At 37.1% G+C, this 26,327-nt stretch overlaps 2 protein-coding genes across 6 annotated transcripts in view; one reads left to right on the forward strand and one right to left on the reverse strand.

Moving 5' to 3' along the window:
* GNGT1 (G protein subunit gamma transducin 1) overlaps positions 1-26,327 on the forward strand; it is a 265,894-nt gene that overhangs the window by 216,458 nt on the left and 23,109 nt on the right. Inside the window, exon 1 of one of the 5 annotated variants that reach the window (XM_043462611.1) lies at positions 22,668-22,772. The exons of 3 other annotated variants lie outside the window; for them this stretch is intronic. The gene's annotated coding sequence lies outside the window, so the exon portion shown is untranslated. Of the gene's footprint in view, positions 1-22,667; positions 22,773-24,137; positions 24,175-26,327 lie in introns of those variants that run through there. One more of the 5 variants, XM_043462610.1, reaches the window with a different exon arrangement.
* Positions 20,064-24,808, reverse strand: TFPI2 (tissue factor pathway inhibitor 2). Its single transcript, XM_043462605.1, has 5 exons — positions 24,415-24,808; positions 23,957-24,139; positions 22,567-22,746; positions 21,255-21,425; positions 20,064-20,886 (listed from the first exon to the last, which is right to left on the reverse strand). Exons 1-5 carry the CDS (start codon positions 24,500-24,502, stop codon positions 20,804-20,806), a joined length of 705 nt encoding a protein of 234 aa, XP_043318540.1. The 5' UTR covers positions 24,503-24,808; the 3' UTR covers positions 20,064-20,803.

Genomic DNA, 26,327 nt, shown 5'->3' on the forward strand with positions numbered 1-26,327 from the left:
AACTTAGGTTGCCCCTTCCACTGAGAGCTGAACTGCTCAGCTTTAGTCAACAGTTGATCTTGGTGTTTGTATTTGTGAATGTGTTACTAGTCCTGCTGCTTGACTTCTCAGCTGTAAATGATGTCCTTTGACTCCCAGGTATCACAGATGATTGTTTCCCATCTTCTCTTCTTTGTGTGTTCCTCTGTCCATGGAATTTTCCAGGCAAAAATGCTGGGGTGTAACAACCTAGAGGGGTGAAAAAGGGTGGGAGGTGGGAGGGAGGGGACATATGTATACCTATGGTTAATTCATGTTGGTGTATGGCAGAAATCAAACCAATATTGTAAAGCAATTACCCTTCAATTAAAATTAAATAAATGTTTTAAAAATGCTGGGGTGGGTTGCCATTTCCTCCTTCAGGGATCTTCCCGACCCAGGGATTGAGCCTGTGTCTTTTATGTCTCCTGCGTTGGCAAATGGGATTTTTACCACTAGCACCACCCGGAAAGCCCTCTCTCTCTCTCTCTTTTTTTTTTTTGCTTCCTGATTTGTGTTAGGTGTTTCATTTCTACCTTGAGCATGCCCCAGAAACACTCCATTCTGTTAGACTTACTCCCACCTTTTCTTTCCTGATTAGTTATCAGCATTCATGGCGCCCCACAATCCTTTACTCACTTTTCTCTGTGATCACTTACTTGGCTGCAGTTCTCCCCTAGGACCGTGTCCATTTAAGATTTCTCATTTGTTGTCATAGAAATTGTGGCAAAATTGCTCTTAATATCCCTTTAATCTCTATTCACATCTAGTCTTTTGATATTTTCCTTTGCTTTCATTTTGTTAGTCTTTCCAGAAGTCTATCAGTTTTACTAATAATTCCAGTTTCCTCAGCATTCAGTTGTGTTTCTGGTGTCTGTCCATTTCTCTTTGCTTCAACCTCTTTAATTCTTCTGCCATACTATGTTTGGGGGCTTTGTTTTGTTATGAGCTTCATTTCATTGTTCTGACTCTAGTTTCTTGGGAAATAAATGATTAAGTCAAAAAGTCTGCATCACATCTACTCTGCTGGTCAGGGGAGGAAGCGTTGCTGGAAAAGAGTGAAGGCAGATATCCCGGTCTAATCTCCTTGTAAACATGTTGATGACAGGCTTCATAGTAAACAAACCGAGTGGTTTTGTAGAAAAATAGGCATTATCTATGAAAGGCTTTTATCAAGGTGTGCCTAGTTAAATAGAATCGCTTAAAGAAACCCGAAATCTATGGATTTGTAGGACTTGACTGCCTGAAAAATATCATGTAAGCTATAAGCATCTGAGTATAAAGCAGAGATGGTTTATGGCCTAAATAGTGCCTTCGCTGTGAGTGCTCTGAGCCGGAGAATATCTGAGGTAGAAAAAAACAGACTAGAGAATGCCCAAGTCGAGGTCCTGCTCCTCTCTGTGTGATTTGACTGTGCTGTTTGACTATTTGCATCCTTAATAAAGCTTGATCTCTTATTCATGTGAGTCTTATTTGATTATCCAATCTTTATAATCTCAATTTTTACTGAGGTCATTCAACTCATTAGTTTAAACCTTTCAGATTTTCTAATACATGCATTAAATGCCACCAGTTTTTCTCTAGCAACTTCTTAGCTGCTTTCTGTGAGTTTTATGTAATATTTTCATCATTATATAGTTCAAAATATTTTCTGATTTCCAATTATTTCCTTTCTGACCCATAGTGTTTTTCTAAATTTCCAAACACAAGTGATTTTCTAGTTAACTTTTTTATGGCTACTAACTAAGTTAACTGTATTGTTTTCAAAGAATGTGGCTTATGTGATAGCAGTACCTTGAAATTGGTTGAGTCTTGTTCCATGGTTAGGTGGTAATTTTCATTAATGTTCAACATGTACTTAAGAGCAAGGATTAGCAAACTATGGCCTACAGGCTAAATCTGCTAGGTACCTTTGTTAATAAAGTTTTATTAGAACACAGTCACACCTGTGTATTTATGCATTGTTCATGCCTGCTTTTACAGGCATCCTAGATGGCTCAGTGGAAAGAATCCACCTGCCAATGCAGGAAACATAAGAGACGCAGGTTTGATCCCTGGGTTGGAAAGATCCCCTGGAGATGGAAAGGGTAACCCATTCCAGTATTGCTGCCTAGGAAATTTCATGGACAGAGGAGCCTGGAGGGCTACAATCCATAGGGTCGCGAAGAGTCAGACTCGACTTAGTGACTAAACAACAACATCGCTGCTTTTATACTACAGTGGTGGCTGGAGTTGAGAAGTTGTGGCAGATACTGTGTCCTGCAAAGGCTAAAATATTTACCATCTGGCTCTTTACAGATCAAGTTTGCTGACCCCTTCTGTAGGAAAATATGAATTCTGCAGCTTGGGGGCAGTGTTCTATATTCTGTATATTAACAGTATATTTGTTCATTTAGCCTTATAATTCAGTAAAGTTTTTCAGGTTTGCTGTAGCAAGATAGATACATAAATAATGATTTGTTCCTAGATGCATAGAAACAGAATAGTTACATCTTTCTGGTGAATTGATTTTTTAATTGTGAATATTGGATGGAATTCTGGCCTTATAGTAATATATACTACCTTTTGTCTATTTATGTTTTAGATTTGTCTCTGCTGAACAACAGAGATCTGCAATCTATTGTTTATTCCAGGAAAATTGTCTTTAGAATTTCTTCCATGTGCATGTAATGTAGTTACTGTTATATTTATTCCTAACCCTGATATTGTACTACTTTCTGTTTGTCCTGGCTTTGGACTCTTTGACTCTCTTTTGCCCCTTTCTTGTCCTTATTTGAAATGATTATGTTTCTAATTTTATCTTTTCTCTTTAACCTAAATCATGTATCAGTAAATACATTTATGTTCCTGCAATACTTACATTCTAATCAATTTACTTTCCACTTAAACGTAATTTTTCAGTTCAATTCTATCATATTTTAACCTCCTCACCTAAAACTAGTGTTACTGTTTCTTTTATTTTTTTGCATGAATTTATTTGAATTTAACCACAGATATCTACTTTTATAGTTCATTTCTTACTATATTTAAAATATTTCATGTAAAAAATTTCATGTAAGGAAAAAACTTTGCACACTTATGAAAAGAATATGGTGGAATTAATAAAGATAAAAGCAAAAATTAATTTATTAGAACACATACGAAGGGCAGAACCATGTTTAATTGGATATTTGTTTATTTAAAAGTCTAGTGAAGCTGTAAACAAGGATAAAATTAATGAAAATTTTGTCTTTAAAAATTTGGTGTAAATTTTATTGCTAAAACTTTTGAAGCTTCCATCAAATTACTTTAAAGGAAAAGATTGATTGCCAAAATCAACCCAGGAAGATATAGAAAGCCTGAATAAATCAAAAGTTATAAATCAAATGGAAAAGGTTGACAAAGAATTTCCTTTAAGAGTGCTAGGTTTAGACAGCTTAATATGTGAGTTATTAAATCCATCTTAAACACAAATAAATAGACCTTATAATATTATAAAATCCCAGAGCATAGAAAAAGAGAGAATATTTTACAACACACCTTTTTTTGTTCAACAAAACACTAATGCCAAAATTTGAGAGAGCATTAGAAAGAGAAAAACTACAGATTTTAGATAAAATTCCTTTAAAATGATCAAATTGAATTCAGAGCTTGGTTAAAGTTTTAATGTTTATATATGGTTTATTTTAAGAATTTATAGAATGCAACCGCTATAGAAAACACTATGACGATTCCTTTAAAAATTAAGCATAGAAATACCATATGACCCAGCAATCTGACTACTGGACATATACTCTGAGAATACCATGCCTGAAAGAGATACATGTACGCCAGTGTTTGTTGCAGCACTTTCTACAACAGCTTAAGACATGGAAGCAGCCTAGATGTCCATCGACAGATGAATGGATACGGAACTTGTGGTACATGTACACAATGGAATGTTACTCAGCTTTAAAAAAGAATGCATTCTAATGAGGTGGATGAACCTGGGGCCTATTACACTGAGTAAGTCAGAAAGAGAAAGACAAATATTGTATATTAATGCGTGTTATGGAATCTAGAAAGACAGTGCTGATGAACCTACTAGCAGGGTAATAGTGGAGACGCCGACACAGAGAAGGGACTTGTGGGCACGGTGCGGGAGGGAGAGGGGGTGAATTGAGAGAGTGGCGTGGAAACACCCACATTACCATACGTAAAACAGATAGCCTGTGGGAATTTGCTTTGCAACACAGGGAGGTCAGCCCAGTGCTCTGTGATAACCTAGAAGGGTGGGATGGGGTGGGAGATGGGAGGGAGGTTGAAGAAGGAGGGGATGGATGTATGTGTGTGGCTGATTCATGCCGATGTATGGCAGAAACCAGCACAATACTAGAAAGCAAATATCTTGTAATAAAAATTTAAAAAAATTTATAGGCAAGCTCATGTTGAGATATCTATTAATTTAGCTATTAATCTATTCATATCTATTAATATCAAATTTCAAGGGAGATAAAATATCACATTTATTTGCTGAAAATCTGTCTAACTTGATCCATGATCTCTTCACATTAAGAAAAATCTTGTAATAAATTAGGGAGATGATTGTGTTTCATTAATCTGATAAATAATATTAATTCAAACTTGTAATCAATGTATAGTTAACTATAAGACACAAAGGGTATGTTGATAAAGGTCAGAAATAAACAGATATATATACTTACTATTATGTATCATTGTTTCTGGAAATATCAGCTAATCCTACAAGGCAAGAAAAAGAACAAGGAGTTTAGATATTAGTAACAAGGAGATACAATTATTATTGCAAATTTTGTGAATCTTTGTAGAACAGTTTAAAAAATCAACTGAAATAGTAAGTTTTCTTGTTTGATTAATCAGAAATTTTTTTTTAATTTTCTGATTAATCAAACAAGAAAACTAGGTCATAAATTTTTTAAAAATGAAAAAATAACTAGGCCAAAATCATATCTTTTCTATTCAACAGTAATTACCAGTTAGAATGTGGAAATTATAAGATGCTCTACTTACACAAAAAAACAAAACTTTAAAAAAAACATGAAAAATAAACTTTAAATATAAATAATGAAGTACCAAGGAGTGATTTTTGTTATTCTGATATAATGCCCTACCAGAGAGGTCCTTATGTGTCCCACCTGTTTCTTCATCTTTAAGAGGGTAAAGGTAACACACCCTTGAAGTAAGTGGGTAGGTATTTAGGGTTGTCATCCCTAAAAAGGAATGAGATGCATGTATTTATCATAACTATCCTTAGACTGTCTAACCTAACTCCATTATAGGAAGAGAGGGTTTTGTCAGCCTTTTATTTCCATAGGGCTTAGAATCCTGGGGAATTATTGGCACAGGGGTTACAGACATCCCCACTGTAACATATCTTATTCCTTTCAGACTCAGCATCTCCAAAGAACACCTCAGGAGAAGGTGGCTGTGAGTGAGCCCATTAGGCCTGGGTGTGCCTTAGAGAGGAGCATCCCTGACTTCAACATGAGGGAACAGGCTATAGATGCAATCTGAGCCCACAGTCCTTTGTAAGGCCAGTTGATTTGGACAAGTGGCTGAGAAAACTGCATTACAGCACAGAGAAGCCAGACAGAGTTGCAGATGATTGCTGATAGCACATCCTATTTTATAAAAGGATAACAGGGGCCGTGGACAGAGGGGCAGCTTCTCCGTGACTCTCAAGTTGGATACCTAGAACTCTCATATGTAAGTGAGGAAGTCTTCTAGTTCCCATTACTCAAGTGAGGCAAGAATTCTCATAGATTTGTACTGGACTATCTATGTCCTGATAATAAGATCTGGAAAAAAAGAGTCATACTATGATTTTATAATATAAAGGAGGTAGAAATATACATGGCCCTAACCGCATACCTTGTGTTACTGACAGATTTCTTGTATTACACATGACAGTTATTTTGCAAATAAAAGTGTAGATACTATGCAAACCCAACTAATGGGATGGGAGTATTTTTAGCTTGAAAAATAGATTTTGAAATTAACCTGGAAAGTAAATGTATCAATATAGTGAAGAAATTGCTTTTTAAAGAGGAATGAAATGCTGTGATATTATAAAAATTAATATAAATCTTTAGAAAGAAAGTCAAGAAATAACCATTTGTCTATTTTCTAAGAAGGGCAAATACTGGTCTTCAGTAGTTAAATGTTTCAACCAATGACAATAATTCAGAAATATCCTGATTTTAAAGATAATTACCTCCTTGAAGCATAACTCGTAATCTTGAATTAAGGCTCGCCTTGATTATTAGTTACAAGAAGTGACATTTGCATACAAAAGTTTGATTTATAACATAACATTTTATTGCAGACAGCAATATTTGTTAAAAAGTTGTAAATAGCTTTGGTTGTTCGCTTAAAATTGTAGACTACTATTTAAAACAAAAGTTTTGTTTAGCAGGTAATAATTAAATTGGTGGTATACCATCATTCTTCTTGCTCAAATAAGCTCAAGAAACAAAACATGACTGAGAATATCTTGTTTAAAATTAGAGCTGAACAACCTCTATATAAAACAAAATGTATTTTACAAGTAGAAGTTTTCTGAAAAGATTAAAACATAATGCAGAATATCAATTTGTCATGAGAATTACAGTGCTGTGATTCAGATGAAAATCTTTCAGGAGAGGATGGTTAAGACAGACATCTTTAGTATCAAATATCAAAAGAACTGTTAAAGCAAAATATAAAATTAATATAAGATTAACCTCCATTTTAGTCTCAGAGGGGAACAGCTGGCCTCCACTGCAAATTTCCATCTTCACTGAAGAATCTATTAGCCTCAAATAATAGGTAAGATAAAGTTATAAATGGATTCATGGGGTTAAGGTGCTTAGACTCTGAAGGTAGTGTCAACACATAGAGTTGACCCTTGAACAACTCAGGGATTAGTAGCACCTGCTTTTGTGCAAGCCAAAATATGTGTACTACCCTCTGTGCCTCAGAAACAAAGGAATTAATAAAGGACTAACCCAAGGGCAGGAAGCAGAAAGGTTAGATAGAATCAGAACTCAAACCCCAGTTCTTTTGATTCCACATAATGTGATCTCTAGTCAAACAGAAACTTTTCCCCAAACACAGTTAATTCAAAGATCTGTAAGATGAAAATATGGGTAGTATATTTATTTTTAAAAGCCTGCATATAAATGGGCCTGTGCAGTTCAAACGTGTGTTGTTCAAGAGTCAATTGTAATTTATATTCTGTACACATTAAGAGGTATGAACATAAATATCAGAATAGGTTTAAAAAAGGAAAATTGACCTATGGTTCTTAAACCTTGATTATTTCAGTTTTAAAACGATGTTTGGGACATCAGGTTTCCCTAGGATAATAGTGGTTACTTAAGTAATAGTTTCTCCACATACCCTCTGAGGATGTATGGATCCATATATAAAAGAGATATAAAAGAACCATCCGTAACTCACATCTAGAGCAAAATTAGGAGAAAGGGACTATACAAACTTCAGATCACATGTAACTGGGGAAGTAATGTGAAGATTGTGCCAAAAAAAGGGGGAGTGTGGTGGGTTCCTCAAATTAGTGAAATACAGATAATATTACACCCAGAAAAGAAAAGAGGGTTTTACCCAAACTGGAGTCTGAGACTTGGTGGATCAAAGCCATGACTCTTAGGGAGTTGGGGAGGAGAAAAGATATGGAAACTGAAGAACCAGAGGTGGCCGTCGTGGGAAGGCATAGTTTAAAGTGGCGTGTTGCTGTTGTTGTTTTAGCTGCTATGTCGTGTCTTTTGCAACCCCGTAGACTGTAGCCCACCATGCTCCTATGTCCGTGAGATTCCCCAGGCAAGAATACTGGAGTGGGTTGTCATTTCCTTCTCTGGGAGATCTTGCCAAGCCAGGGTTCAAACCTGCGCCCCCTGCATTGGCAGGCAAATAATTTACCACTGAACTACATGGGAGCCCAGGATGACAGTGAGGCAATCTAAAAGAAGTAAATATCCTTTGGAGGCTTGACAGTGAATGGAGAAAAGGAAGAAAATGATGGAAAGCAAGAATCTCATGGAAAGTACAAGAAGCACAGAAGTAGAGGACACGCCAGTGTGTAAAGTCTTTGCAATTCTGTGCACCAACAGAAAAGAGCATTCCTAAGAACTCTAGGAAGCCCCCCGAGCCCCCCAAACTCCTCATAGTGCTCCACAAGGATGCTCATTCTTGTTAAACCAAGAACATCCAGGACATGAACTATTCAAAAAGAAAATACTAGATATAAGTATAAAACATATACTTGTATATGAGTATACTTAAGTAAAACAAGCAAAATTGCTTAAAATAAGCAAAGCAAATCATGTTCATGTATAAATAATGTAAGTGGCCTGGCAAGAAGAAAAGCAACTGTAAAATATTTAAATTTTGGTCAATTTTGATATATTACTCAATAAATTGTTAGACTATAAAGTTAAAGAAAAATCCTCTGGGGTTTCAGGCAAAAAGACTAAGTCACAGAGGAAAACAAATACCAGCAATAGATTTCAATAGCAATATACTCCAGTCTATGACAAACCTAGATAGTGTGTTAAAAAGCAAAGACATCACTTTGCTGATAAAGATCCATAGAGTCAAGACTACTAGTCTTTCCATAGACATGTACAGATGTCAGAGCTGGATCATAAAGAAGGCAGAGTGCTGAGAAATTAATGCTTTCAAACTATGGTGCTGGAGACACTCTTAAGAGTCCATCGGACAGCAAGGAGATGAAACCAGTCAATCTTAAAGGAAATCAAACCTACATACTCATTGGAAGGACTGATGCTAAAGCTGAAACACCAATACTTTGGCCACCTGATGCAAAGAACTGTCTAATTGGAAAAGACCCTGATGCTGGGAAAGATTGAAGGCAGAAGAAGAGGGAAACAGGGGATGAGATGGTTGGAAGACATCACCAATTCAATAGACATGAACTTAGGCAAACTCCAGGAGATGGTGAGGGGCAGGGAAGCCTGCCGTGCTGCAGTCCATGAGGTAGCAAGAGTCAGTGACTTGGCAACTGAACAACAGATACTCCAGTCTATTGGTCCTACCACCTTTTCACTCTCTCCCCTTGATGTGTTGCTTCGTCTCTTCATGTAGCTTAAATTTCATAGATTTCAACATTAATTATGATGTTAACTGTAGGTTTTTGTGGGCACCCTTTTTCAGGTGAAGGAGGATCTCCTCTAGTCCTAGCTTGTTGAGTTTCTTTTAACAATGAATTGACACTGAATTTTATCAAATGCCTTTTGTGCATCTTTTAAAATGATCATGCGATTTGTCATTTATTTTGCTAATGTGGCCCATTACAATGATTGATTTTCTTATGTTACAACTGTTGTACACCACCACTAGGATATATGTCAGTTACTCATGATGTGTTGTATATTACTGGATTTGACTTTGTACTTGCTTGTTCACGTCTTATGCATCTTTCACAAGGAAGAAATTGACCTATAATTTTTCTTCCTTGTAATACTTTACCAGTGACTTTTATCTTGAAAATGGGAATTATTTCTTTTTTATTATCTTCTAGAAGAGATTTTGGAAGTTGGGATTATTTCTTCTTAAATGTCTGGAGTAATTTACCAGTGTATCCCTCTGAGCCTAAAGTTTTCTTTGTGCTAAAGTGGAATTGTGGCTTCACTTTCTTTAACAGATGGGAATGTTCAGAATGTCTTCCTGTTTTTATGTTAGTTTTGGAAACAGGTCCAGCTTAATGGGCATGCAGCCCATGTGGTCACATGCATGTATAAGGGTTCTGTTCTTGGTTTAATCTTTTATTGTAACCATTTAAAAATTCTTAATTAGTGTTTGAACAAGGATTCTCTAATTGTTACTTTGTTCTGGACCCCTAAAATTATATAGCTATTCACATTTTGTCATTTTTATTTTTAAAGGGATTTTCCTGTTTCATCTAAGTTGCCAAATTTATCATTATGAATTTGTTAATAATATCCATTAATGTTATATTTAACATCTTCATAATTTACAATATTGCCTGATTTTCTATTTGTGATGGTAATAATTTATGTTCATTTTTTTCTTTAAAATCCATGGCTGATTCATGTCAATGTATGACAAAACCCACTACAATATTGTAAAGTAATTAGCCTCCAACTAATAAAAATAAATGAAAAAATAAAATAAATAAAATCTTGCTATTAACAAAATATTTGGTTAATCTTTTCAAAGAAAAAAATGTTGACTATTTTCTTGAAATTTGTGTCAGTTTTCTAAGCATTTTCATTATTGTTATTTTATTAAATTCCTTTCTTCTACACTTTTTGGGGTACTTAAATATGTGTTTAGTACGGTTAAGTTTTCTGATTTCTTGAGATGGAAGATTAGAACTTTTTAAATCTTTCTTTTAAAAACTAATTTTGCTTATTTATTTTTGGCTGTGCTGGGTCTTCATCACCGTGTGGGCTTTTCTCTAGCTGTAGAGAGAAGGGGTACTGTCTAGCTGTGGATTGCGGGCTTCTCACTGCAGTGACATCTCTTCGTGGAGCATGGGCTTGGCTCTAGAATGCCCAGGCTTCAGTTGCTGTGGCACATGGGCTCAGTAGTTTTGCCTCCTGGACACAGGAGCACAGGCCCAGCAGATGTGACACATGGACTTAGTTGCTCTACGGCATGTGGGAACTTCACGGATCAAGGATCCAACCCGTGTTTCCTGCATTGGCAGGTGGTTTCGTTACCACTGAGCCACCAGGGAAGCCCTCTTTCTTCCTTTTGACTACTAATTCAGAGCTACAGTGATTAAAATAATCACTATTTTAACTCACATCCTGATTTTTGATATGCCAGATTTTTATTTACATTAGCTGAACTGTATTCTCTTATGTAATAGTATGTGTTTAATTTACAAATTAAATGTGAAAAATTCTTAAATAGATGGGAATACCAGACCACCTGACCTCTCTCTTGAGAAGTCTGTATGCAGGTCAGAAAGCAACAGTTAGAACTGGACCTGGAACAACAGACTGGTTCCAAATAGGAAAGAGAGTGTATCAAGGCTGTATATTGTCACCCTGCTTATTTAACTTACATGCAGAGTACATCATGAGAAATGCTGGGCTAGATGAAGCACAAGCTGGAATCAAGATTGCCAGGAGGAATATCAATAACCTCAGATACACAGATGACACCACTCTTATGGCAGAAAGCAAAGAAGAACTAAAGAGCCTCTTGATGCAAGTGAAAGAGGAGAGTGAAAAAGTTGGCTTAAAACTCAACATTCAGAAAACTAAGATCATGGCATCTGGTCCCATCACTCCATGGCAAATGGATGGGGAAACGGTGGAAACAGTGAGAGACTTTATTTTGGGGGGGGGGGGGCTCCAAAATCACTGAAGATGATGAGTGCAACCATGAAATTAAAAGATGCTTGCTCCTTGGAAGAAAAGTTTTGACCAACCTAGAGAGCATATTAAAAAGCAGAGACATTGCTTTGCCAACAAAGGTCCATCTAGTCAAAGCTATGGTTTTTCCAGTAGTCATGTATGGATGTGAGAGTTGGACTGTAAAGAAAGCTGAGCACCGAAGAATTGATGCTTTTGAACAGTGGTGTGGAGAAGACTCTTGAGAGTCCCTTGGACTTCAAGGAGATCCAACCAGTCCATCCTAAAGGAAATCAGTCCTGAATATTCATTGGAAGGACTGATGCTGAAGCTGAAACTCAGATATTATGGCCACCTGATGCGAAGAACTGACTCATTTGAAAAGACCCTAATGCTGGGAAAGATTGAAGGTGGGAGAAGAAAGGGGCAACAGAGGATGAGATGGTTGTATGGCATCACTGACTCAATGGACATAAATTTGAGTAAACTCTGGGAGTTGGCGATGGACAGGGAAGCCTGGCATGCTGCGGTCCATGGGGTCACAAAGAGTCAGACATGACTGAGCAACTGAACTGAACTGAATTTCCAAACACTCAGAGGTTTTCCAACTATCTTTCTGTTATAAATGTCTACTTTCATTTTGTAATCAGGAAATATATTCTTTGTGATTTTGATTATTTGGAGTATTTTGAGACTTACCTATGGATCAGCAAGTCCATTTGGTAAATATTCCATATAGGCTTAAAACCGATATTTATTCTGAATGTGTTAGGTGTAGTATTTTGTTGTTTAAATTTCCTATCTCATTAATTTTTCCTGCTTTTTCATTTATGAAGGAAATGCATTTAAATATCAAATTATATGCTACAATTATACATATGTCTATTTCTCCTTTTAATTATCTCAATTTTTCTTTCATGTATTAAATTTTTTATTAAGCATGTAGACATTTATAATTATTATATCCTCCTATTAATTAAATCAACCCTTTAATGCTGTGAAAGTCTCTTTTTGTTCTGACTTCTCCTTGTCTCAAAGTATTTGTCTGAGATTAATAAAGCATTTTATTATAGTTAGTGTTTATGCGGTATATCTTTCTATTTTTATTTTCAGATATTTCAGATATTTATGATGTGTATATAAAGCATGTCTTTTATAAACACTTGAGTTGGGTCTTGAATTTTGTTTTTTAATTCAATATGACCATTTCTTCCTTTAATTGGAGTGTTCAGCCAATTTATATTTAATAATATTACTTAGTTGGGTTTAAGTCAACTGTCTTGCCATTATTTTCTAATTGTCCCATCTTTTGTTTCTTCATTTCTTTTTTCTTGATTTCCTTTGGATTAAACATTCCATTTTTCCTATAAGCCTATCTTTTCCTCTCTTTACTCTTTAGCTCTATATATTTTGTTCTTCTTTCTCTTAGATTACTATATGTATTCTAGCTAGTAAATTGTAATATTTCCCAAAGAATACAAAAAGCTGGAAAGGATTTAATTCCATTTACCAACACTCCTACCTTTGGTGCTATTAATTCCGTGTATCTAGAACCTATATATTTTAAATGCATAAGATATAGCACTCAATACATTTAAACAAAATATTCATTTATGGTTTTTCACACATATTTTCTAGTGCTTTCATTTATTTCATTTTGCACTTACATGCTTCCATCTGGGATCATGTTTCTTCAGAATTCCCATTAATGTTTTCTGTAGTACACATCTGCTGACAAGTTCTCTTGGATCTTGTTTTATGTAAACATCTTCATTTGTCCTTCCGTTTTGAAGGATATTTTTGCTGCGTATACAATTACTGGTTTGCAGGGTTTGTTTGCTTAGAACTTTAAAAAGTTAGTCTGTCGTTTTCTGACTTTCATGGTTTCTGTTGAAATATCAGTCACCAGGTTTTTTTGATGCTCATTTGGGGATATTATGTCTGTTTTTTCTAGGTAAATGAATATTTGCAATTTGACTTTAGTTTTCAGAAGTTTGGCTGAGATGTGGCCAGTGGTATTTATCTTTGGATTTATCCTGTTTGGAGTATGTAGAGCTTCTTGAATATATAGTCATATGTTTTTAGTTAGGAGAAACTCTTAACCAGTGATTTTTCTAATATTGCTTCTTTTTATATTCTCTGTATTAATTATTATAGTACATAGCACTTTTCTTATTGCTTTTTTCAAAATGTTACTGTGTTTTGAGGAAATATCTACTGGGCTTTGGCACAAGTATCATACACCCTGTTTACTTGTAGGGATGTCACATAATCAATTTAGGAGCTGAGAAAATGCTAAATGAACCCTGCTTAATGACATCATGAAATAATATGGCATCACAATTCAACTTGCAGAGGAAAAACAAAATAACATCTTCCTCAAATTGGAAGAAAATATCTGTAAATCATGTAACTTAACAAAGGATTCTTACCCAGAATACATAAAAATATACAAATTAATAATACAGAGTCAAATGCAAAAGTGGAAGAAATACAAATGGACAACCTATAGAAGAGGAAATGACAATGTCCAACAAAATAGGAAAAACTTATTTTCAACATCATTACTCAGGAGAATAAAATTAAACAACAGGGAGGTACAATTTCTCAGTTATATGAATGGCAACAAATTAAAGACTGAGACTGCTCAGTGTTGTCGAAAACTTGAAGAAATAGAAATTTGTATACATTGCTGCTTAATGGTATTAATGTCAACATGTTTTAACTAGCAACCTCATTTCTAGGTCCATATATGTGTACAATGAGATGTGTATATAAGCATTTGTTATTATATTGTTTACAAAAGCAAAAATTTGGAAATATCCACCAATAGGGAAATGGATGAATATACTGTACTATATTCATGTACTGTACTATATTCATGTACTGGGATAACATTGTGAAGTCAAAATAAATGAAGAGCTTCTACATGTAACAGTGTGTATTTATAGACTTATACCTAAAACGTAATGGGCTCCCCAGTGGCTCAGACAGTAAGAATCTGCCTGCAATCCAGGAGACCCAGGTTCAATTCCCCGGTCAAGAATATCCCTTGGAGGAGGAAATGGCAGCCCACTCCAGTATTCTTGTCTGGAGAATCCCATGGACAGAGAAGCCTGGTGGTCTACAGAGCGTGGGGTTGCAAAGAGTTGGACACAACTGAGTGACTGACACTTTCACTTTCACAACATCATGGTAGCAATGCATGATGACAATGGATACACAGCGTGTGACACCATATAAGTAATTTTAAGACACGTGCATCTGTGCTTCATATTGCTGTGGGTGAACATACTTACAATACAAGCATTAAAATTTCCACATACTCCAGTATTAGATCAGTTACTCTTAGGAGAGTGAGGGAGAGAGAGGATGACAGAGGAACATTTGAGTCTTAAGCTCTGTTTACATTTCATTTCTGAAAACAGAAAAAGCAACTGAAACAAATTCGGCAAACTCCAATCTTGTTTTTAAATTGGGTCAGTTATACGGTTTCCTGTAATTTTTTATATGTTTGAAGCAACTCATGATTAAAATTTAAATTATAAAAATATTAGCACTATTTTTATGTTAACATTATAAGCTAAGTTTAAAGGAAAATATAACCTTTAATGAGAGGAAATAAATAATTTTAAGTGCAACATTTAGTAATAATCTTGGAAATACCAACTAAAATAATGATTAAGTGTGTTAGTCATTCAACTATGTCTGACTCTGTGATGCCATGAACTCTAGCCTGCCAGGTTCCTCTGTCCATGGGCTTCTTTATTCTTTAGATAAGAACACTGGAGTAGGTAGCCATTCCCTTCTTCAGGGGATCTTCGTGACCCAGGGATCGAACCTGGGTCTCCTTCATTTCAGGTTGATTCTTTACCTTCAGAGCCAGCAAGGAAGCTAGTCTAAAATCTGTTGTTGTTGTTGCTCAGTTGCCCAGTCATGTCCGCTTCTTTGTGACCCCATGGACTGCAGCACGCGAGGCTTCCCTGTCCCTCACCATCTCCCAGAGTTTGCCCAAGTTCATGTCCATTGCAGCAGTGATGCCATCCAGCCCTCTCATCCTCTGATACCTTCTTCTCCTACTGCCCTCAGTCTTTCCCAGCACCAGGGGCTTTTCCACTGAGTCGACTGTTAGCATCAGATGACCAAAATACTGGTTATGACCGGAATAGTCTGTTGTTAGATACCTAATAATCCAATAATGATTAGATACCACTTAATTATAACTAAGTGATTTTTCTGTTTATTTTAAACCCATTTGTTGGGCATTTGCATGCATTCTTAGATTCTTAGGTGGGGATAAATTGATTAACTTTGTAATGCAATTTGTTAGTGTATACTGAGAGCATAAAAATGCTCAATCCTCTTGACTAAGTTATTTCCACCTCAAGGAGACAAACGTTGTTAATCACTTGATGGTGAAATACTAGATTGTTTATATATCCTTATGTTTTTCTTTTATTTTCTACATAGTATACAGTGGGTATAATAATACATTTTAAAATGAAAGAAAATCCTCTTAATTTTGCTTGAAAAACCCAAACACTCTAACAATGAAACTCCTAGGAAAAGAAATACTGTATTAGTGTGTCTAGGAGTTGTATTAGGTATAGCCAAGCCCAAGGGACAAATGGTTAAACTTGCTTGAGGTGGGTCAAGGAAAGCTGTACCAACAAGACAATTCAACTTGCCAAGTGTTCCTCAATGTGTGATTCAACTATTCATCCTAATCATTTGGAGTCAGTGTTTTTATTTTATTTTTTATTTTTTTTACTTTGCTTTCATTTATTTCTTCTCTAATGCTCTTCTTTCTTCATGTATATCTGAGTTTCTGATGTAATTTTCTTTTCTCTGAAGAACTTCTTTTATATTCCTTGCAAGTCAAGTCTGCTGTTGACATAGTTTATCATTTTTGTTTGTCTGAGAAAGTCTTCTCTCCCTCACTTTCGTAGGGAAGGTAAAATTTCAGCTTTACCCTCTTAGAGTTTTTGGCTGGACCTGAGAATTAAACTGATCTTAGATTAACAGGAGAAAAACATACAAATTTGCACCTCTTTGCGTCTTCATTTTCTTATGAGGAGTCAGTGTTTTTAATGTATATCTTTTGAGTGTCAACTCAAATCACTAAATCAAAACACTTGGACATGGGGCTTAGAAGTCTGCATAAGTGCCTGGCTGTCCAGATGGTTCTAATGCAGAAAATTTGATAACCATATTATACAAAAATAAGGCAGTAGGACATGTTTTAGAAACTGAACATAATCTAGTGCAGCTGAATTGTGGGTTACAGATGATGGTGGAATGGGGTAGATCAATCTGGAGGAGAATACTATGGTCTACTTGTAAGAAGTCTTAAATGACACACAGGGGCTTGGACAGTAATGTGAAGATTCAATAGAAAATCATTGAAGAGTTTTAAGCAGAAGAGTAAACTGATAAGATTTTTTTATAAATATTTCTTGGGCATCAGTGCGAATGATTGGGTATGGAGCAGACAGAGATAGGGAGGAAACTTGGGGAAATGTTTTAATTTTCCTGGAACAAGGAGGCTTAAAATAGGCATGTGCTTCCCTGGTGGAACTAGTGAAAAATCCACCTGCAATGCAGGAGACACAGGAGACATGGGTTCAATCACTGGGTTGGGAGGATCCCCTGGAGCAGGAAATGGCAACCCACTCCAATATTCTTGCCTGGAGAATCCCATGAACAGAGGAGCATGGCGGGCTACAGTCTATGGGGCTGCAAAGAGTCAGACTCGATTGAGCACACACAACACAGAATAGGATTGAATAGATATGCCTGGCAACCAATTGAATATGTGAGTGAAGGGAGAGGAAATAACTTTAGATGATTTTGATTTCCGCATTTGATTGCCTCCATCTCTAAATTTATGACAGAATATATAGGCAATGAATATTTAAAATTTGCAGTTTGCACTTTTCTATTTTTTTTTTTTTGTATTTTTATCTGAAGATCAATTTTTTTTTTTTTTTAGAAACACGACACTTGTAAAGACAAGCTTCTACAAGCACTGTTACAATATAAGGAAGGCCATGCCAAAGGACAGTCCCTCCCTGAAAAACTTCATTACCTAAATGTCTACAAGACTTTTGGCAGAAATAGCGTGTACACTTGGAGATAGTGGGACTTCCCTGGTGGCTCAGATTGTAGGTAAAGAATCTGCCTAAAAGGCAGGAGACCCAGCTTCAATCCGTGGGTCGGAAAGATCTCCTGGAGAAGGGAATGGCTACCCACTCCAGTATTCTTGCCTTGAGAATCCGTGGACAGAGGAGCCTGGAGGACTACAGTCCATGGGGTCACAAAGAGTCGGACACAATGGAGTGACTAACACTTTGGAGATACTGTGGTTCAAGAATCTGAAAGGCTCCAGGTGCAGTTTCTATGAGTGAACATGTACAGTGTGTATACATGGGTGGTAGTCCATAATTTTTTTCAGTAAGTGAATGTGATATTAAAAGCTAGTCCATTCCTTTTTCATGTCACAGACTGGGGCATTTCTTTTAATCAGTCTGTCTGGTGAAACCACAGTAGTGACTTGTCTTCAAGCTGATTGTGGCAAGAAGGAATTTCCCTTCGACTGCAGAACGTCCTACAACAGCTTTATTCATTACTTCATTGAATTAAAATTGCAGAGGTTTGGAGTATTAGAACAGTTGTATAAAAGTCCACTTTTGACCCTTGCTGAATAGAAAACTGCAGCTGTAAGCTAAGTCAGGTCCATGATCCAGGCTAAAGGCGACGAATAGCAAATCAAGTTTTCCCTGTAGTGCTTGGAACTCCCCAAGTCTCCCACAAAGACCCTGTATCACTCACTCAACAATCCCAGAACACATACAAGATCCTTCTGCTGTAATCATTCTCAGAAACCACAAAAAAGTCCCAAATACAGGCCTTACTCAACTGAAAACTTTTGATGACATGCTTTTTTGTTGTTGTTACATCTCATACTCTATAAAAGCACCGCCTCCTCCTCTTTTTCCTCCTTTTTTAAAAATGTCTTTGGTTTGTTGGAGAAACTAGGATGTTTGTCTTGTAGAGTGTCCAGTATTATGGATTTGACTGATTGACTGTCCCTGGTCTCTTAGAACTTGCTCCTTTATCCCCAGATGTGCCTTACAATCTGGCAGTACAATGATAGGTAATGAGGTTTAGAGACTTGCTTAACTTTAGGCTTAATTTTTTTTCTCTCCTTCTGTCTGCAAGATCAGCTCATTGGATGGGGTGTCCATTTCTTGTTACCTCATATCCAGAAGTGAATAATGTGTGTTGGCACACTTTTAGTAAGGTTAAAATTATCCATTAGTCTCATTGCTCCATGAAACTGTTCTCCATGTCTTTCATGCCCTGGTTTCAGCATCCACATATAATCATTACTTAGATACACACTTTCACTAGGGTTATCTTCTAACATGTTATTGCCTGTATTAGCTGGGATTCCTCTGTGAGTAACTTTCTCTCATACACTATTTAGTTTTTAAGACTAAATAAAAAAGAATAAGTACTTTATTATTTCTCTTAATTCATTAGTTTTCAAAGTAATGAGAGAGTGCTCTAGCAACCTTCAAGAGTCACCAAGCAGGTGCATATGTGTGCGTGTGTAATGATTAACTCATGTTATATTCATATTCATATACTTACCTATATTGTGGTCAGTATTTGTTTTGATGCTCATATTGCCTCACTCCCTAATGGTACTCTCCTGTTCCTATGATAGGACTCATTAGGCTTTCATAGTTCCCTTGCTTTTTTTAATGAAATGGCCCAGGTTCATCTTACAGATTTCTTGTCCCCGGCCTACACTCAGATTACTCTCAAGACCTCTGGTTTCTCTTAGTGACTATAATCTGGACAGTAGCTGTACCTACTACTGCTGGATTGTCATTGATCCAAAGACTTTGCAGTGAAAGGGTGGGAGACACATTTTTATAGAATATATAATATAGTATTCTATATATAATAGGTTCAAAATAACTCTACAAAATGCATTTTCAGAATTTATCTGACTCTTGGATTATATTTTCCAAAAGATACATAGTCAAATTACTAGCTTTGAAAATCGCTGAAAATAATCAATACCCTTTTCACAGTTATGCCATTATTTAATATTAATTTAGGTTCAATTGTTTTGGTTGGTTTCCAATTTTATAAAAATGCTTTTTATTTTTTAAATTTTAGTTTTAAATGACACGAAAATTTACATGGTTCAAGATCAAAACTATATAGTAAGATACAGTCACATCTTCCTTCATCTTATAGGTAACCATTTTTAATATAATATCTTTGTATCTTCTATTACTTGTCTATGTGTATTTAGTCACATTGTTCTAGACCCTGGTTTTTTAAATGTATTCTGAGGATCAGATGATATTCACATATAAATAATTTGCTCACTTTTCATCCATAATTTCTTCAACCAACCCCCTAATGATAAGTGTCTCATTTGTTTCCAGTTCTGTTATTACAAATAATACATCAACCACGGCATATAGCATTTTCATTTTTTTTGTTGTTGTCATACCTTTGGGATAGATTTTTAAAAGAAGGATTGTTCAAGAAAAGCACAAACGTACTTATACTTTTGCCACATCAGGGGCATACTTTTAAATATTACTCTTGCCAAGAAAATGTAGGAATTTTTAAAAAAATCTTGTTACAGAGAAAGAAAAAAGTGTTTAAATGAAATGATCATATTTATCATAAATATTTTATTAGTGGAATTTAAATTATTAAATGTATGCATTGTCTCTGATATAATATAAACACAGTACAAAAATTTTAACAACATATGCTGAGTGGGGATGGATGGATAGATGAACAGAGAGAATTTTCCCCCTCCGAGGAGAACATTTCTGATATAATTAATGTACTAGCTTTTTAATTCAGTCAAAAATGTTACTTTATTATCTTTTAAATGACACAACAGAAATGGAAGTAAGCTAGCAGGATCTACATACTAGCATTTGTAACATTTTTTGAAGTATTGGTAAATCTTCAAATTTGTCTCCTTGGGCCTAAAATATAATCTAATTTTTAAATCCAAAATTAAATATATTTGCTGCTCCTTTTTATGATCCTATATGTTAAAAAATATGAGTATATTGTCTCATGTTTTTCAGTTACAATCATCTTCTGAAATCAGGGAGGGCAACCCCAAGAACTGAGTGAGTCATATTTGCTTTTATATCTTACACACAGCAAGAATTTAACCTCATAAAAAAATAGTTGAATAGCATATTTAAAATGATAGATTCACATTTGAATAGCAGCTACTTATGTATTAAAAATACACAAATAAAAAATGTAACATATAAGAACTGGTGAATAACACTAATGATTTGCTTGCCTGTGTTACCATGTTGTCCTTCAGATATAACCATAAGGACATTCACAAGATGACATACAGGGAAAAAAAAAAAAGAAGCTGGTTAAAATTGCTTCTTCTTAATTTTCAGTCTTCTATTGGCAAAGAGAAGTCTTGGCATCTTCTTGTTTTTTTCCTTCTTCAAGGCTAAGATCAACAAAATAAAAATAAACATCATATGTCCCCAGTCTGTAGGCTCATTATAAATCACCATCTCTGACATGCTTACAAACCCACCTCGTCTCACTTTTAATGAGTATAAAGTCAATTTTACTGACTATCCACTACGTTAATAACATTCTACCTTTAAAACATCAGGACACAGATACTGCTTACTGTAGTTAGACTGTGTAAGCATTTAGACAAAACTGATCAGTACTGAAGTGCTATTTATGCAGTAGTAGTCTAGAAATGGCAATATGCTATTAGTAAAATGGGTATATAAAATAATTTTGTTTATGAATTATGTATAAAGTTAGTTTAAAAACTGAATAAGAAAAATCCCAAAACATTACCTTTTACACAAGTGCGTTTGCAGTCCTTCAAGTTGACAAAATTATTGTTATTCCCTCCACAGCCAGTATAGGTGAAGACCTCACAGGCTTTGTGTCTTGGGTTAAAATAATAGCGAGTGACATTAGCAGAACACAGCCCCTCATCTTTTGGGCTGTAGCAAAATGCTGGAGCTTAATGGAAAAGAAAAGAAAATTAGAAATGCAGTAATACTGGAAATAATAAGCTATGCTGATTACTGAAGTAACTGAAGAACGTCTAATCCCATAGAAGCTTCTTTCTGAATCCAAAATATTATACTAAGTCATTTAAAAAGTGTGCCTCAAATTTCAAACACATAGTTTGTTAATTATAAATTCTTACGGAGTAGACAAAATTTCAAGCTATATCCTTGTATCATTTGAATGTGTAAAGAAATTAAACCCCCAAAACGTATATGGTCAGGTAAAAATGAGCTATGTTTCAAGAGAAAATATGTGACAGACTTTGGCACACTCTCTTGTGTTGGTAGTTTTATTTTCAATGTTTCTATCAGCTCTCCTCCCATTATTAATCAAGAATACATGTATCTAATTCCCAGGTAGCCACTGGAACATTTACATTTACATAAACAATTTAGGAAAACACCAGCAACAAGCAACTCCTCATTAATTCAAGATTTTGCATACTCAACACGGTATAACTACAGAGCTTTATCAGAGACTGCCAAAGCAAATTTTGCCTTGTTTGTTGAACTTATTATGTGTACATGTCTCTGCCGTGCCTACGGAAAAGGCCAGGACTCTCTACCAACATTACCCACTACCCAAGTAACCCATCATTTTAGGGATCGCATGGAGTATGTAGGTAAAACATGGGGAGGAGAGATCAATTTGTGCTACAATCTGTAATTACTAAAGAACACAGAAATCTAACAAAAAAGTTTAGAAAATTTCAGGTTTCACCAGCTTAAGTCTCTCTGTCACACTATCTTATATATACACCTGATTTCATACATGTCATTCATTAGTGAACACTGTAGTTATTTTATATGCAAGTTAAATAGATGAGAAATAGTTCTAAAGAAACAATACAGAAGAGGAAGTAGAAGCTTGAATCATAGCTTCATCACTTTCCAGCCCTGAGAACCTGGCAAGTTATTAAACTTCTAGCTCGCACTCTTGAATGTAAAAATATTCCCTCACAGGGCAGTAGTGTGCAGACTGGTATCATATTATATGTGAAATCATCAGAATGCAAACCAGGTTAATTTCATATCAAATTATTAATGTTTTCACCCTAAAGTCTAAATAAAGAAATGAAGAGAGTAGTTACCTCTCTTTGGCGCACAAAAGTCCATACACGCAGCTTCATCCGGGAACCGGTTCTCATTGCTGTGACACCCACCAGAGAAAAACTTTTCGCATGTCATGGAACTTAGATTGAAGAAATACTGTTCTCTGAGCTCCCCACACTGCTTCTTATTCACTTTTAACCGGCAAATTTTGGGAACTTCTAGGAAAAGGAGGGCATAAAACAATGTAAGTAAAAAATTAGCCGTCTTACTCTTCCTTTAAAACTTGACTGTATTTTCAGAAACCACTGGTGGTGGCCAGGGGTAGAGTGGTAGTGGGGATGGGAGGCATGATATTTAGTGCTGGGCTAGTAAACGCCCAAAAGATTGCCCATTAGTCCAGCTACAACAAGATTTTGTATCCTTGGGTCCAGCATTCTGCAGATTCAACCAACCCAGAGAGAAAATATTCAGGAAAAAATAATTCCTGAAAGTTCATTAAAAAAACAAACAAAGGAAGCTTGAATTTGTCCTATGCTGGTAAGGAATCTAGAGATGATATAAAGTTTAAGGGAGCATGTGCACAGGTTCTATGCAAATACTGTGGGTGTTGGCATCGGAGAGTTGGGGTCTTGGAACCAGTCAGCACAGACAATGAGAGACAACTCTATTCAGCTTTTGTTTTGTTTTTTTAACAGTGTCTCCAGACCTGACTCAGCTATGATAAATTTTTCATGCTTACTGGAAAGATTATTCTCTCAGAGTGTTCTGATTGTTTCTACGTATGAAATTAATCAAACTTATTCATAGGGATACACATTTTTCCCTGGCTCAGTTCCTTTAACAGCTGAGCCCCATGTTCTGTTACAGGCCTTCACAGAGACAGTAAACATAATTAAAATAAAATTGCAAACAGCATTGTGAATCTCTGTATTTTTTTTATATCTCTATACTAACCCAAGATCTCTTTGGGTATCAAGGGACAAAAGTAAGGTTATAAGTAGCTAAATTCAGACTTTAATAACAAAAGCCACTGCAAGTATTTCAGATTGCTACACAGTGGACAAGAGAAAAATGCCCTCTCAAGGAGGCATAAAAACCATAGGTTTAGAACTAATGATAAATACAGACAGGCACTTATATTGCACCTAATACATGGCCTCTTGCATCCTTATGCCTTAGGTGAAATCTTTCCGGAGTCTGCACACACACTGAATTATGATACACGCCAATTAAGGGAGAGGAAATGTTTGTCGCTGAAAGTTTCATGATCACTTTTAGTCAACTGAAAAGCAATAAGCCTGACAACATCTGAGAAAATCAAGGATGAAACTTACTATAGAAAATGGGATGTGAAAAGTAAGCTCATTTCCCAGTTAGCCCTTCTCTGCCTGCCTTACAGGAGTCCTGGGCGTGGGAGCGAGCACTTACTCTCAATCTTCCAGCACGCTTCGTTGCAGGCCTCCAAAGTTTCAAAATTGTTGGCATTTCCCTCGCAGCCGCCGTACATGAACTCGCGGCAGCTCTGCGTGTACCTGTCGTAGTAGTAACTGGGGATCCGCGCCCGGCAGGGCCCGTCGTCCGGAGGCAGGAGGCAGATCTCCGCGTTATTTCCTACAGGAGGGGCAGGGGAGCCAGAGTCAGAGGAGGTCAGCCGCATCTCGCAGGCGGGAGAGGCTTCCCCCGGGGTGGTGGGGGTGGGGAGTTCGGTCCCAGCAGCTTCCCAGCCCAGCAGAAGGGCCTTACAGAGACAGAAAGTGCAAACTTGCGGTGCACGGCAGGAATTAGGGGAAAGTAGGGCACAGAGGGCGGGTGTAGGGGTCCGCGGAGCCCCTGCCGCCTGGCCAAGGCGAAGAGGGGTCCCCTGGACGCGCGGGTTGGGGGGGTACCTGGCGGCGCCTGCGGGGCATCTCCCAGCGCAGTTCCCACGAGGAGCAGCGACAGAAGCATCAGCCAGAGGGGGCGAACCGAGTCCATGGTGTCCGATTCAGACGGTGCCGGCGAGAGGAGGGGAGGAGGGTGCACGGCGTCCAACCTCCGGGCGGTCTGGATCCCAGCGCGGTGGGTGCCGCTGCTTTTGTAGGGTTAGCGGCCCTCAGAGACGGGACAGGGCGGAGCGCGCCTTCGTGGAGCCTGGAGGGGAGGCTGATTCATGCCCCGTGAGCTCTGTGACCCGGCCGCCTCCCTGCGCTGGAAAGTGTGTGCGGGGGAGAGGAATTCCCCGCCAAGCTGAACCTGGCCCCAAACTTTCTCCCGTGGCTCGGCGGGGATGACCCAGATGAAGCCTTGTGTCAGAGATGGGAAGTCGACAGGCTTGAGGGAAATGACCTGGGCGTGATTGCACAAGGTTCCAACTTGCAGCATCATGTAGAGGCCTGAATCCACACTTTGAAAGCACAAAGTCCATGTCTTTGGCGGGCAGAAAGTGTGAAACTCCTAGGGCCCAAGGAAGCGGAGCTTATTACATTAGATCCTTTAATTAGATTAGAAATGTAAGCGTATGCGTATCTATTTAGCTTTATACAACGATATGGGCTTCCCTGGTGGCTCAGATGGTAAAGAATCCCCCTGCAGTGAGGAGACCCAGGTTCAGTCCCTGGGTAGGGAAGATCCCTTGGAGGGGGGAATAGCAACCCACTCTATTCTTGCCTGGAGAATTCCATGGACTAGGAGCCTGGCAGGCTTCAGTCCATGGGATGGCAAAGAGTTAGACATGACTGAGCAACTAATACTTTCACACATATTCATATTTCAGTATGAAATTTACATTTTTACATTTCATGGGCTCATAACATGTCTAAGTGTATAGTTGGGTCAATTTTAACAATTATATATATATACCTTTGTAATCACCACTCCAATCCAGAATTAGAACATTTCCATCACCCCACAACATTCTCTCATATCCTTTTCCAGTCCATCTTTCCAACCCTAGGCCAGGGACAATAACTCTTCTGATCAGCATAGATTGGGTTTCTCTGTTCTAAATCTCATGCAAACAGAATCATAAAATATGTACTGTTTTGTATTTCACTTAACTACTGTTTTTAAGACACACATATGCTATCGTAGGGGGCTTTCCCTCATGGCTCAAAAGGTAAAGAATCTGCCTGCAATGTGGGAGACCAGGTTCAATCCCTGGATTGGGAAGATCCCCTGGAGAAGGGAATGGCAACCCACTCCAGTGTTCTTGCCTGGAGAACCCCATGGACAGAGGAGCCTGGCGAGTCACAGTCCATGGGGTCCCAAAGAGTCGGACACAACTGAGCGACTAACGCACACACTCACATGCTATTTCAGGGTTTGTTCCTTGTAAATGTTGAGTAGTCTTGCAATGTATGAGTATACAGTGAATGTCCTGTTACTGGACATTTGTATTATTTCTAGTTTGGGGCTACTACTATGAATAAAGCTGCTTTGTGTATGCAAACAACTTTTATTACTCTCAAATAAAATATTTTAAAATGCTAGAAACTGCCAAATAGTTTTCCAAAATGATTTTCCACCCCTACCAGCCATGTGTTTGAGTCATAATTATGTTTTTGGACCCGGAACATGAAAATCCAAAGAGCAGTGGCCTTGGGGGATGGGGCGAGCAGGTCCTGAAGCTTTGATCAAATCAGCTGCTTCCCACACATTTCTCAGTGTCAGGGTGTCTATTACCATTCATTGGTGCTTTGACATAATAGCCTGAGCCTAGCCTTTTGTTTATACAAAACAAATGATCTACACTGGGATTTTATATGAAATGTTAAGGATATTTTTGGAGAATATTTTAATGGGTTCTCTTGATGACTGTGTC

Source organism: Cervus canadensis, chromosome 3 (assembly GCF_019320065.1).
Source record: "Cervus canadensis isolate Bull #8, Minnesota chromosome 3, ASM1932006v1, whole genome shotgun sequence".
Lineage (NCBI taxonomy): Eukaryota > Metazoa > Chordata > Mammalia > Artiodactyla > Cervidae > Cervus > Cervus canadensis.